Genomic DNA, 13,673 nt, shown 5'->3' with positions numbered 1-13,673 from the left:
AAAAAAAAAAAAAAAGCAAGTCATTTTATATTTAAGGAAAATTAAAAAACTTCTCAATTATCCATGAATATATCTTCAGGCTGAAGTTCTACCTAGCTGTTCATGTACTACACTGTATATGAAAAACTTGACAAGAACTAGGAGCTCTAAACTTGTGGCTCTGGCATATGGTCACACTGTTACCTACTTTTCCTTTCCTCAGGGATTGGCATTTTAGGTTTACAGTGCTGTGTATGGCCACTCAAAACATAGGGTGTCAGCAACAAAAGAGAAAAGAAGGTTGGTGATTTCCCAGGAATGTCATTGGGAAATGTTTCATACGATAGAGTCATATTTTTTTTTAAAGTCCCTACTTTAGGTCTTAAACTTGTTTTTAGAGTTGCTATTTCTCCAGTTGAGTCTCACCTCACCAAGGTTTGGAAACAGATACTGGTACCAACCAATCTCATATCTCTCAGGCAGCAGGCTGTCCATGTTCAAAGTTTAGAAGACATGGCACTTTTAGCATGGTGAATATCAGTCTAGTAGCCTGTTTATAGAGTCATTTAAAACTTTTTTGGACCAAGCTATGAATCCAAAACCTTTGCTAAGGGGTAGTGAGGGTCCCTTTACCTCACTTTTTTAGAGAAAACAAATATTTGGCACCTAATTAACATAAGTTAAAACTTTTTTATTTTTAAGTGAGTTCCATAGATCAGAGACTTCCTTTGTTTTTAGCTTGTTCATGTCTTTTTTTTTTTTTTTTTTTTTTTTTTTTTTTTCAGGAACTGGGGATTGAACTCAGGCCCGCTTATTCTACTGAGCTATCTACCCAGCCCTTAGCATTTTCTCTGTCCCCAAAGCAACCAAAATATCAACTCACTTATTCTGGAGCTATGCCTATAGGCAATAGCAAATTGTAATAAACAGAAATCTGAATTGCCTTGGGAAAACCTATGTGTTTATTTCAGAAAGAGGATTCTCCAGTGTGTGGCCTGATACTTTTCTACATGACCAAACAAGAAGAGCACAGAGTTCAAATCTAAGAAAGGGCAATAGTATGCAATCCCTGTGTTTAGTTTAAAAACCTATGGGTGCTCTTGCCCATGGTATTTTTAGAGTAATAAAATCTGATTACAGAATTGGCAAGGAGAGCAGCAAGATAGCTCAGCTGACTAAACTGCCTGCTTAGGCAAGCTTAGAGCAGGGATCATGGTTTGATTCCTGCAGGGCAGCTGAGCCAGGTTGGGGATGGGGGATTGGCAAGGAAAGATAAGCACATTCATAAAACAATTAGCAATGCAAGAAAGAGAATATCAGGATGCAATCAAATGCTAGGTTATCTACTATCTACAGTAAATAAAAAGTAGCCAGGAAAAGAAAAGACTAATACTAACTACAGATTTGAGGCAAGGCTTACTGGATACATCAGCCTGCAGTTTGAAGCTGGTGCTTGTGAAAAATTGGGGCCTTGCTAGTGCCACAGTTATCCAAAAGTGCTACTTTGCGCTGAAAGAAGAAGGTTTTTTTTTTGATTCTTCCATGTTTACACCCCCATAAAGAACATGAGTCATTAGGTCCACAAGATTCTTTGGATTTAGGGGGAAAACACTGCTTCCCAGAGCAAAACACGTATTTTCTTTTTTTAATGTATTTAGTATAGGGTTTACAGGGTCTCACTACATAGATCAAACTCATAGTGATTCTCCTGTTTTCAGCCTCCCAAGCACTGGAATTATAGATGTTTCATTATTTATTTGCATATATTCAAATATCTGAAATACTTCGGGTTCTCAACATATTAGATAAGGGATACTCAACCTACATTTGGTTTGAGGCTCAGGAGAAAGTTGAGGGTTACTGATACTTACAATTAAAAGTCTTGGAGATATCTTGGAGACAGGACCCAATGAAATTCATTTGTTTTGTATACACTTTATACCTGCACCATGAAGATAATTTTATACAATACTTTTAGTGTGCCTGCATTTTCATTGCAATCTGTCACACGAGATCAGGTATGGAAGTTTCCACTTGCAGCATGATGTCAGTTAGAAAATGTTTGAAACTATGGAGCCTTCAGATTTCAGATTAAGGATGATCAGCCTATACTTTCTAAATATCACTATCTAAATGACCTAAGAATGCTGTAATTCAATCTGTCCAAAAGTGAAACCACTTTCCTGCTTGATATACTTTCCCCTCCTAAGTTTTCCAACTCAGTTTGTTATAACATTTTTTACCAAGCCATCTAAACCAGAGATTCTGGAGTCACTTTGATTCATTCTGTCCTCCCCTAGGCTCATTTTCATCTGCATTCTTTTAGCCCCCAAGTCTTATCAGTTTTGTCTTCTAAACACTTTAATGCTCTTCTATACTACCTGGAAAATGTCTGTTCAGACCCTTTTTGTTTCTTGCCTGGAATACTACAATCAGGGGCTAATAGACCTGACCACCTCCCAACAACTCTCCCTCCACTGACGAGCTTCTACAACTGCCAGCGTTATTTCTCTCATATATAACAGCAGCTTTACTTCAAATCTTTAATATTTTATCCACAAGATTACTCTTCAAATTCTGAGAATGGTATACTGAACTCCACATGAATGACCCTGCTAAATGTCTAGTCTTATTTTTGACCGTACTTAGAAATATATCTTTTGTTCTAGCCACACTGATTTGCAGATCTCAAAATAATGCCATACTTTCTCATATATATTTTCTACCTCATAGTGTACTATTTCCTTTTTTGCCCAACTAGCTTCTTGTGTTCTGCAAACAACAGAATAATACATTTATCACTTGACTAATCACCTAAAGCACTCTACCTATATTTTTAGTAGAAAACTTATTTCTATGTGTTATACTTCATGATTTTCATCTCTACAATTAAACTGTCAATTCCTTGAGGGCAGTAACTTTTGTGTTTCATTGGTGAATTTCCGTGTCCAGCATAGGGTGTACTATATAGAAGATATTCGTGGAATGTTGTGGGAGGATCCAGAATAGGGTGGTCTGCATGTGTGCTGTGGTAGACACCTGTATCACCTGAGTTAGAAGGATCACTTGAGCCTACACAAGTTTTATTCCAGCCTGAGTAACATTGAGAGACCCCATCAATCTCAACAAAACAAATACATCAAGTAGGCTTAATACCTAATTGTCATGGAATCAAAAAATTAGGATGGCAAGGGCAGGACACAGAACAACTAGCAGAAAAAGAAGTGATGTCTTCAAAATTTCCAGTCTTAAGCCAAGCACAGTGTTATCTACTTATGATCCTAGCACTTCGGGAAGCTGAGACACAGGATCACAAGTTCAACTTAGTGAAACCTGAGCAATTTAATAAGACCCTCTCTCCAGTCAAGCACTTATCCTACTGAGCCATCTCCCTGGCCCCTAAGACCCTCTCTCGAAATAAATAAGAGACTGATGTAGCTCAGTGGTAGTGCCCAACTGCCCCTTAATTCCCAGTACCCATCTGCCCTGCCCACAAACACATGTGGGTGTGCTCACATGTATACAAATATAACTTCCAGTTTTTCTGGTCAATAAACCAAGGCTTCATTCGGATGCTACCTCATGTAACGCTATGTAGGACATGAGTTAACTTGTACCTAGAATTCATGTAATAGTTTCCAATGAGAACACTACCTTCATTCCTACAGATCCACTCTTGCCTAGAAAGATTCCCTGGGCTGAATAATTACTGCTTACTGACTTCTCTTGAAATTAGGGGGGAAAAAAAAAACCAAAAAAACCAAGAAACAACAAACTGCAACACTTCAACCAACCAAACCAACAAAAGATACACCAGTGGTTTTAATTAGGCAGAAAAAAATGGTTAACAGATTGCACTCTTAATAACATTGTTCACTCAGACAAATGTTTCTCATTCCATGACAATGATTTATAAAGTGGAATTAAAAAATGGATTCCAGATTGGTAGTGCCCCAGATGGAGACGATAAGACAACAATGTTACAGAAATAATTCATGCTGGCCAAAGATGGTCACCAAGCATACGTAAGAAATGATTACTGACACAGAATGTCTGGAAGGTGAGGAGGGACAACGTTTTTGGCCTGTGAATCAGATTTGCTACACAGATAATCTCTCACAAAAGCCTCAATCTTTTACCCTCCAATTATTTATCAAATATACTGATTAGTTTATAGGGCTGTAAAACAAAGTAAGTTGATTAACTATTCCTTTTGTGAACATTAATGGCCAGCGTGAAAAATAATGCAAATTTTTTTCTGTTGAGATGTTAGACCTGAAGCAATCCAGACCAAGTGCAAACCGTTCCTGATCCTGGTTTATAAATGCACATCACATCCTATTATCACAAATATCAATTCAAAAAATATGTCTAATTAAAAGAGTCCCATGTTTCAGCTGCTATCTACTTACTTCAAGATGTATTCAACATAATATCAAATAAGTATTACATTTTGGATGTCTACTAGTATTTTTCTTTGCACATGTCCCATATTGCAAGATATTTTAAATTAGCAAATAATTTGAGCACACTAAATAAAGATTACCCAGCCCATGCCCTGAAGTAAATTTAAAATGCTAAATCAATGGAACAGATTAGTTTTTAGATTGTATAATTTTATGTTATACACAGTGACAAAAAGGCAAAATTAGGAGTGTTTAGTGTATTTGTAGTTCACAATTTTTTTAGTGTTGAAAAAAAAATTTTTTTTTAAATTTATTTACTTATTTATTTAGTGTGTGGCCAGCTCAGCCCACCAGGGGGTGGGCGGGCCAGCATGTGGTGCTGGGGGATTGAACCGAGGTCTCTGTGCTTTGCTTGAGCTTAGCTTGTTCTAAGTAGGTGCTTTAGACCACTGAGCCATCTCACCAGCCCCTAGTGTTGAAAAATTACTGTCATGATAAGCTTTTCTACTAATATGTGTGACTGAGCACTTTACGTTGCAATTGTTTCATGGTAGGAGAAGAAAGGTCAACCCTTCAAATTCCCATAAAGGACAATCTGGTATGGTTCCAATTAGAAATGAGAATGAATCAGGAAGATGTTCTTCTTTTCCAAGCATCAAATCTGAGATGAACATACCTGTTGCTCAGTGAACTCCCAACCCACAGAGGCAAAAGAGATGGAGAACTGATGAGAAACTAGTGTGAAGGCCACAAAATACTGTTAAAAGACATCATGTTGGTGTTCAAGTGCCTGCTGAAACATAGCAGTCGGGCTCAGGATGCTGTGGTTTGATCCCCTCATCCTCAAGCCAAACCAGACCTGCCCTGAAGGCATCCTGAGTGCTACCCCCACCAGAAAAAAAAAAAAAAAAAAAAAAGATATGGTATTATTCTTTATTCCACAGCAAAACAAACAGTAGTCAAGAGCATTCTGCTTGCAGTTTCCCACTTAGCAAGGGCTGGAGTGGGTATAGTGGACACATAAAGAACATTTTTCCTGTTGAGGAAAAGGGGTGACTATTTTAAAAACCATGTTTAACAGACTAATTTGCTTGGGGGCTTGCCTGTTAACTCAGCTGTTTCAAGTGCCTGCTTGGGCAAACCCAGGCAGGTGCAGGGGACCACGGTTTGATCCCCAGCTCCACATGCCATGTGGCATGTGTTCAGCCCTTAAGGCAGCCTGAACCAGACAAAAACAAAAGAATAATTTGTGTTCCAAGAAAAAAAGTGTAGGGGCTGGAGAGGTGGCTCAGTGGTCTCAAGCACCTACTTGAAACGAGCTTGGCAATGCACAGGGACCGTGGTTCAATCCCCCAGCACCACATGCCAGCCAGCCCCGCCCCCTGGGGGGGTCAGAGCTCCACACACACACACACACACACACACACACACACACACAAATAAATAAATAAATGTTAAAAAAAAAAAAAAAGAAAAAAAGTGTTGGTTTTGAAGTACCAACTAGAGAAAGTAAACGTAAGTCTTGGCTTATAGGGATGTGTACAATCTTCTGCATCTCATTAAAGAGTTTATTGGTTGTCCAATATGCAGCAGGCATTAATTTTTATATTATTAAAAGGATCTTACACTTACCCAGTACAGAAATACTGCATTATATGAAAGTATCACTTGACCATCAAAAAAAAAAAAAGTATCAGATGCTGCTATAAGCATAAAGGTATATGATAAGATAGTTTTAGTTTTGTAGACATTATTTTCTCAAGTTAAATAATACCTGGTTAGCTGGGCATAGTGATGTACACCTATAACCCCAGCATTTGCGAGGCTGAGGCAGGAGGATCACCTTGAGTTCAGGGCCAACATGGACTACAGAGAGAGTTCAAGACCAGTCTCAACTACAAAGTGAGGCCCTGCCTCAAAAATTAGAACAAAACAAAAAATAATTTTTGTTAAATGTATAGTTTGCTCATATTGCTTCTTGAACATGCTTTGAAGAGTCAGGCATTAAAAATATTCTCTCCATGTAAACAGTCATTACTTTAAAATTCTCTCAGGATATTTTCCTTATATGGAAGCATTTCGTATTTGGTTCCTTTAATACTAAAACAAACAAACAAACAAACAAAAAACCCCAAAAAAACCCCAAACTTTTAAATGTTTGTTCAAAATTTCAATCCTTTGTTTTGAAGAATGTTGGATCTTTTTAACTTTGTCTGATCTCTAGCAGAAAACTTTATGTACCTGTGACATATATAAATGTCTTGGCATTTTGGATGGGGACAGTGAGAAAACTGTTTGGTTTTAATTCTAAAATGAACACAATGACTTCCTGTATCTTACTGTGAATGTCCAAGCATTTTCCTTGTAAGAGGAACTGAATATTCTGTGGCTCATAAAGTCTCAGTGTGTGTGTGTGTGTGTGTGTGTGTGTGTGTGTGTGTGTGTGTGTGTGTGTGATATACCACAGAGTATGAGTGGAAATGGAAAACCAGGCACAGGACACTCAGTTGTGAATTACCCGGCTTGGTCTATAGACAGTGTTTCTGCTTCTTATAATTTTAGTTTCCTGTGTTTCCACAACTACTTAAGCTTTTAACTGTCATCTCTGCCCCACAGCATGCATGCCCTTAACCTTGACCTTCAAATCTACTTGATATATAGCTCCAGTGTTGTTGGTGAATATGGGTTTGGGAATCAGAAAGACCTGAGCTTAAATCAATACTTTTCTGCTTATTGTTGAGTGGTAAATCCAAAGACATAGGAGCATAAAACCACCACAAAACTAGTTTATAAATTGTACCCTACTTAGACATAAGAAAAAAGGAACTAGGTTAATGAAATGTTTCAAGATAAATCTTAGCTTGGGAACCAATCAACCAGTCTCAGGAGTCAACAGCTTCCAACTTTGTTTTGCTTATCTTTCACTGTTGCACACATTAAAGACATAAGTAACATAACAACAGTATATCAAAATCAATTTTCTCTACAGTATGGCCTCAAGCCATTTTGACACTGTAAGTTGGTTACAGTAAATTGATGCTATTCTGGGAACCCACAACCACAGACCACTAAACTTGGGAAGCAGTCTCTTATTAGAACTATCCAAGTTTTGGTTTCCTGTAACCTAAATTCATTCTCTCTCTCTCTCTCTCTCTCTCTCTCTCTCTCTCTCTCTCTCTCTCTCTACTGTGACCTCTGTCTAAAAGATGGGAATCAGGGATTGTGGAACAAGTGTGTGGGAAGGGTAGGCAATGGCTGCTAGGCATTAGACAAGAAGAAAATAGTACCTAATTGGGAAAGAAATAGGAAAAAAGGGGACATAGTCACAGAACAGAACTTCGCTGAATGATTGTCAGGTATCACATATTGATTCAGGAACTATGGTTATAGTGAATAAACATTAACAAATGCCTTTTTATACCCAAAGGTACTATGGCATATAAGATGAAAGAGAGCAAAGGGAACCACCAACTGACTGGTGTTTTTTATAGACCTCAAATGGTAGCAACCAGAAAACACCCAACTTCTACTGGGGAGAAGGTATCTAAGGCTCCTTGGAAAAAGGAGGGTACTAGCTTGTGTGTTGAAGAAACTCTTGGAACTCAGTAACAGTGACATGTATGTTACAACCTCTCTTGGTTCTCTCACAAAAACAGTTCATGAATAAAATATCTTCAAAACAACATTCTTTCAGTATTCTGGTAATTAAACATCTCTGAATGGGGTTCTAGACCAGTATACTATATACCAAATTCCACTACATCATCAATTACGCACTGAAAAAGACACTGAAAATGCATATAAAATAACTGAGGCAGGGGAAGCAGTCTGTTCAAGTTTCTTGTAGATTTTCTCCCCAGAGCTCCCCAAATAAGGAATGCATGACTGTTTCTCTCCTGATGTTGTAGATACGATACAGCACAATTTAGTTCCCTAAGAAGGAACTGCTACTTTGCCTACTACCTAATATGCCCACCAGGGCTTCTCTCCATGTGTGCTTGTTAGTTTCCTAAGAGGAACACACTAAGTAAGGTGCAAATGTCCATATGTTAATCACACTAGCAGGGATATCCACTAAAGCAAATGGAGAGATGTCTCAAATGGCTCTGTCTCAGACATCACAAACACCTCTATACAGCTGCTTATCAGTGGCCAGGAGTTATTTCTTTGGCTTTCAAGCACAAAATTTCCTAATGGTAACTGGTGACTGAAAAGGTTCCAAGTGGCCATAAGTCCTTGCTCATTTTGGTCTTTCTATCACTCAAGACATGCACAATAGGCAAAGATATATTCTATCTCATGTACACGCATGCCTAAATACGCAAGCAGACTTGTTCATAACTGAGGCTAATAGCAAACAGTTTGACAGCCACTTGAGAGCTTTTGCTCTTGAAATAGTATTTATCTATAAAACACAAGAAAGGCAGCAACTGTATATAATTACAGAAAATAAGAAAAGCTTCATGAGAAATAGTGATTCAAATTTTACTGTTCAAGGAATTTATAATTAAAAGATAAAAGATGGAAACTGTAGCCTAACACATTTAAGTCTGCTGTTACTGAGTTTTGTGAATCCCAACTTCTTGCAGAGCAGCCAACAAGGCCTTTCACTTGCATTTTTACTTCACTGAATCTGCATGTCCTAAAATGCATTTACTCTCCACTTAACCCCCCCCAAGTTACATATGAACACATTTCCCAACTTTGACACAACTACAAAATATGTAAATAAAAAAGGCTGCTTACTCGGAGTGTCTTGGCAGTCGGGGAAGGAGATGCTGGGGGAGAATCAGACTGAGATTTCCTATTCCGGGTGAATTCTTTACTTCGGGTATATATAGAGGACATGGCTCCTTAGGCTGAAGAAAGACACTCAATCTCTGTATTCTTCACACAGAGCTGGAAACTGCCCCTGTAGGTTACCCTCACAGATTCTCTCCTTTTGAGTTGATGCAGGATGACTTTGGATAGAACTAAATAAGAGTAAAAGCCACCCTGTAAATTACAGTCTTGAGCTCCAAAACAGTCCACAGTTAAACAGAGTCTGAGAGGCGTGTTCCATCAATATTTTCAATTCAGCTTCAACCACAAGTGCTCAGTACTGGTAGTTTACAGTAGAGGGTATTGTGCTGAGCAACACCTTTTGTGAAAGACTGAATCCTTGATTCTCCCAAAAGGATACTTCTTATTGAGGCTTGCTCTTCAACAAAATCTGAGTCTAGGTTCCCGATGACAACAGATTAAATCCCAGAAGAAAGATGACTCTGGATCCTGCTGTAGATAAGTCTAGGAACAACTACCGTCACTTTATCCAGAGGGAAGAAATACACATCCTCTGGAAATCATGCTGTCTTCCCTTAGCTGGACTCCACTGTGCTGTAAGGGTTTAGAGTTGCTGTGATAAATTCAGGTCAAACAATTTAAAAAACAAAAAATATAAATAAGGAACCAAGGGTTCATTAGAAGGTGGCAGTCTGAGCAAGTAAAGTTTTCCTAAGTCCTCCCAGACGAAGCTGCTTTTACATATAAACACTCACAGTCATGCACACATCGTTTCCCCTCCCCTCTTCTATTTTCTGACATTCCAAATCCCTATTCGCTCAGCAAGGAATGCTGGAGAGGAGCCAAGGGCAAAGATTCACTTTCAACTCAGAATTCACGTTGCCACTTGTAGAAAGAAAATAAATCTTGCCAGGTTCTGGAAATAAAAGGAGGATTTTGTGGGGCGTACTGAGCAACTCCCCCCACCCCCAGCCTTCCAGTGTTCCTCACATCAGAGTAGATTTCAATCGCCAGGGCTGATTTCTCGAAGTATGTGTGTAAGCATGAGAACAGTGATTTTTCAACTTCTGGATCTCTTAAGTAACAAAGCCCAGACAGAAACATCATTCAAAGTACCTTCAGGCCTTTTATGTTCAATTTTAATGAGATGTCATTCTTACTGCACTATGAGGGCAAGGAGCGATTTGAAACTTTAACTCTTTGTATGGTACAGACTTTATTAGCTGAATGTCTACATATAAAGCTTATCAGAGTTTCCTAAAACGCTATAATCAGGATGCAACAAGATTAGAAAGGGGTATTAAGGTGAAGAAAAAGAACACAAAGTCAGAAATGAAGAGGAAGAAAGCTGTAAAAGTACATGACTATAGGACTCACTACACAGGGAAAATTAAGAGTTAAAAGGGAAGCAATTTTTTGCTGGGTGTTGAAGGAGTTTGTATTTGGCCTTGAAGAAACATCTCAAATTTAATCTTTTGCACTCTGTTGTCATCACTGCACTATCCAAGATTTCTAGGCCAAATACTTTCTAAGCCAATGGGTTGACTCCTAAAGTAACAACTTACTTTTCTCTGAACTTTTGAAAATTCTACAGTGCCCTTCCTTTTCCATATGAAACTCACACCTTTCCTTTCAAACCTTTCAAACAAACCACTCTGTCTACTGACTGTCTACATAGCTTTTTTTCTTCTAGTGACCAGTTTTGTAAATTAAATCAAGAGAAGTGATGAGCTGCTTGAGAGTTAGTCTGAGGTATACAGTTTGAAAAAAGAAAATTATATAGATTCATTCCCAACTAAAAGAACTTTCTTTTTTTTCTTTAAGGGGAAGGTTTGAGATAGGGTCTCACTATGTAGTTAGTTCAGGTTGGCCTTGAACTATAGCCTAGGGCAGATTGATCTCTGCCTCAGGGTCCTAAGAGCTGGGATTACAGCGATGTGCTACCACTCCTGGCTAAAACAAAACAAAGCAAAACAAAACAAAAACACAAAAAACTTTTAAAGAATTTACATGAATAAATTTTACATTGTGTATATGTTTTATATAGAAATCCTATCTGATAAATAGTGAGTTTTAGCCTGGCATGGTGGTATAGACTATAGTCTTCACACTGGGGAGGTAGGTGGATTGCTAAATTTGAAGCCAACCCAGGCTACATAGAAAGGTCAAGGCTGGCCCTGAGAGACTGCACAGAAAGATCCTGTCTGGAAAAGCCAAACCAAACCAAACCAAAACAAACCAAACCAAACCAGAGATAGACGGGGAGACAGAGAGACAGAAAAATATAAATGTGAACTTAAATGGTAGCATACTCACAGTAAACATGATTGTTTGGAGAACTAGGGATGCCTTGTCAGTATGTTGACTGTAAATTATCAGGTTATATTATTATAAGGCCAGCTACTTGACCTGTTTCCGCTAAGTTTATGCAGTAATTTCCCACTCACTGGTAACTAGAAGGGGACTATAAACCTTCTTTACTCCAAAGCCCCTTTGTCTTTTTATTTTTATCTACTGTCTACTTCTTAGAAGTTCTAACAATAGTGAACTCTTATATTTTACAGTGTAACATCTTATCTCACCTGATCCTCTCAGCCATGCTTAAAAGTACATTAGTATTCTATTATTTTACAGATGAGGGTCTGAAACTGAAGTTGTTAAGTGAAAGGTTAAATAACTTGGCCAAAGATACATTATCAGTAATAGTAGCAAAACTTCCTGAAGAATAAGCTTTGGCAGATTAAGGTAATATAGGGCTGGAGAGATGGTTCAGTAGAGTAAGCACTTGCCTGGCAAGTGCAAAGGCCTGAGTTCAATCCCCGGTTCTGAAAAACAAAAAACAAAAACAAAAAACCAAACAAACAGCTTTTCATCTTCCGGTTCCAGGCGCTTGGTCGCCGCGGTTTATAGTGCAGTTATGGCCAAGTCCAAGAACCACACCACGCACAACCAGTCCCGAAAATGGCACAGAAATGGCATCAAGAAATCTCGGTCACAAAGATACGAATCTCTGAAGGGGGTGGATCCCAAGTTCCTTAGAAACATGCGTTTTGCCAAGAAGCACAACAAGAAGGGCTTCAAGAAGATGCAAGCAAACAATGCCAAGGCCATGAGTGCACGCGCCAAGGCTATCAAGGCCCTCGTCAAGCCCAAGGAGGTCAAGCCCAAGATCATTCCAAAGGGAGTAAACCGCAGGCTTGCTCGACTTGCCTATATTGCCCACCCCAAGCTTGGGAAGCGTATCTGTGCCCGCATTGCCAAGGGTCGCAGGGCCTGCCGGCCAAAGGCCCAGGCTCCAGCCAAGGCTGAGGCTCCAGCTTCTGCTCCAGCCCAGGCTCCCAAAGGTGCTCAGGCCCCTGTGAAGACTCCACAGTGAAAGCCTCTTACTGCTGATGTAAAAACAGAAGGACTGGGGTGCCATCTGTGGGGGGCTAGTGTCCTCCTGTGCTCTTTGTACAAATAAACCTGAGGGAGGATTAAAAAAAAAAAAAAAAAAAAAACCCACCAAACAAATAAACCAAAAAACGGACCAGGGAGATAGTTCAGTGGAATAAGCGCTTCTCTGGCAAGTGCAAGGGTCTGAGTTCAATCCCCGGTTCTGACAAAAAATAAAAAAAAATAAAAAAAATAAAATAAGATAATGTAAAAGCAGAGAGAGAGAGAAAAAAAAAAAGCAGATCCAAAAAGATGCACCAATTTAAAGCCTCTGCAAAGAGTCTAAATATTTGAGACATCTATAGAATATACCAGAAACATAGAAACAGAGGTAAACTTTCTAGAAGAGTTGAATCTAAACTTTTTCATTCACTTTTCTTTATATACTTAATCCTTTCCAAATCCATTCAACAAACATTTATTGTTGTTTGACTCAAAAACATTGACTTCCTTGTCAAAAATTAAAGTATACTTCAAAATACGAACTGAAAAGAAATATTTCTTTTGCCACAGTCTTGTTCCTTTCAGTTATAAATAAAATTTAGCTTTAGCGTAATACATATTTCCAGAATCATTTCCAAATTAGGGATCTAGAGATTGAAAACAATGTACATTTTTCCCCAACACTGCCAATCTTAAGTATAATATTACCTAGGACATACATATTACCACTTGGCTTGCCTAAAACCTCAAACTTTGTGCACAAAGACAATCAGTATAGAGGTATATCTGAGGGTAAGAATCACTCTCCTTTTTGCTTCTTCAAGCAGGGGTTCTCTAAACAAGATACTACCTATTCTTTCTCAGATTAAGATGTAATAACTAAAGAGCTTGGTAAAGGGAAAAAACAAAAACAAAAACAAAAACACCTCAGAAACAGACTTCCATGGAGCAAGCTTTGCAAAAGCCACTTGTTTAAAAATAGAATGTTGGAGTCATGTGTTTTAAAGGAAGGGAAAAAACCTGCAGAAACTTTAGAGAGTTATCCACTATAACTGAATTAAGAGTCCCAGGTAATCAGTTTAACAGTCTCCAAAAAAATAGAACTAAAAAAAAAAAAAAAAAAAAAAA

At 38.4% G+C, this 13,673-nt stretch overlaps 1 protein-coding gene across 11 annotated transcripts in view; it reads right to left on the bottom strand.

Moving 5' to 3' along the window:
• The window catches only part of Ppp1r12b (protein phosphatase 1 regulatory subunit 12B), a 237,878-nt gene that overhangs the window by 34,137 nt on the left and 190,068 nt on the right, over positions 1-13,673 (bottom strand). The window contains exon 1 of one of the 11 annotated variants that reach the window (XM_004625358.1): positions 9,132-9,259. The exons of the other annotated variants lie outside the window; for them this stretch is intronic. Within the exon in view, the coding sequence (XP_004625415.1) occupies positions 9,132-9,233 (102 nt within the window). The 5' untranslated portion in view covers positions 9,234-9,259. Of the gene's footprint in view, positions 1-9,131; positions 9,260-13,673 lie in introns of those variants that run through there. 11 annotated transcript variants of the gene reach the window in all.

Source organism: Octodon degus, unplaced genomic scaffold (assembly GCF_000260255.1).
Source record: "Octodon degus isolate 3935 unplaced genomic scaffold, OctDeg1.0 scaffold00009, whole genome shotgun sequence".
NCBI classification, from domain to species: Eukaryota; Metazoa; Chordata; class Mammalia; order Rodentia; family Octodontidae; genus Octodon; species Octodon degus.
Note: the sequence above shows the minus strand (reverse complement) of the source record. Positions and strands in the feature narration are given on the sequence as shown.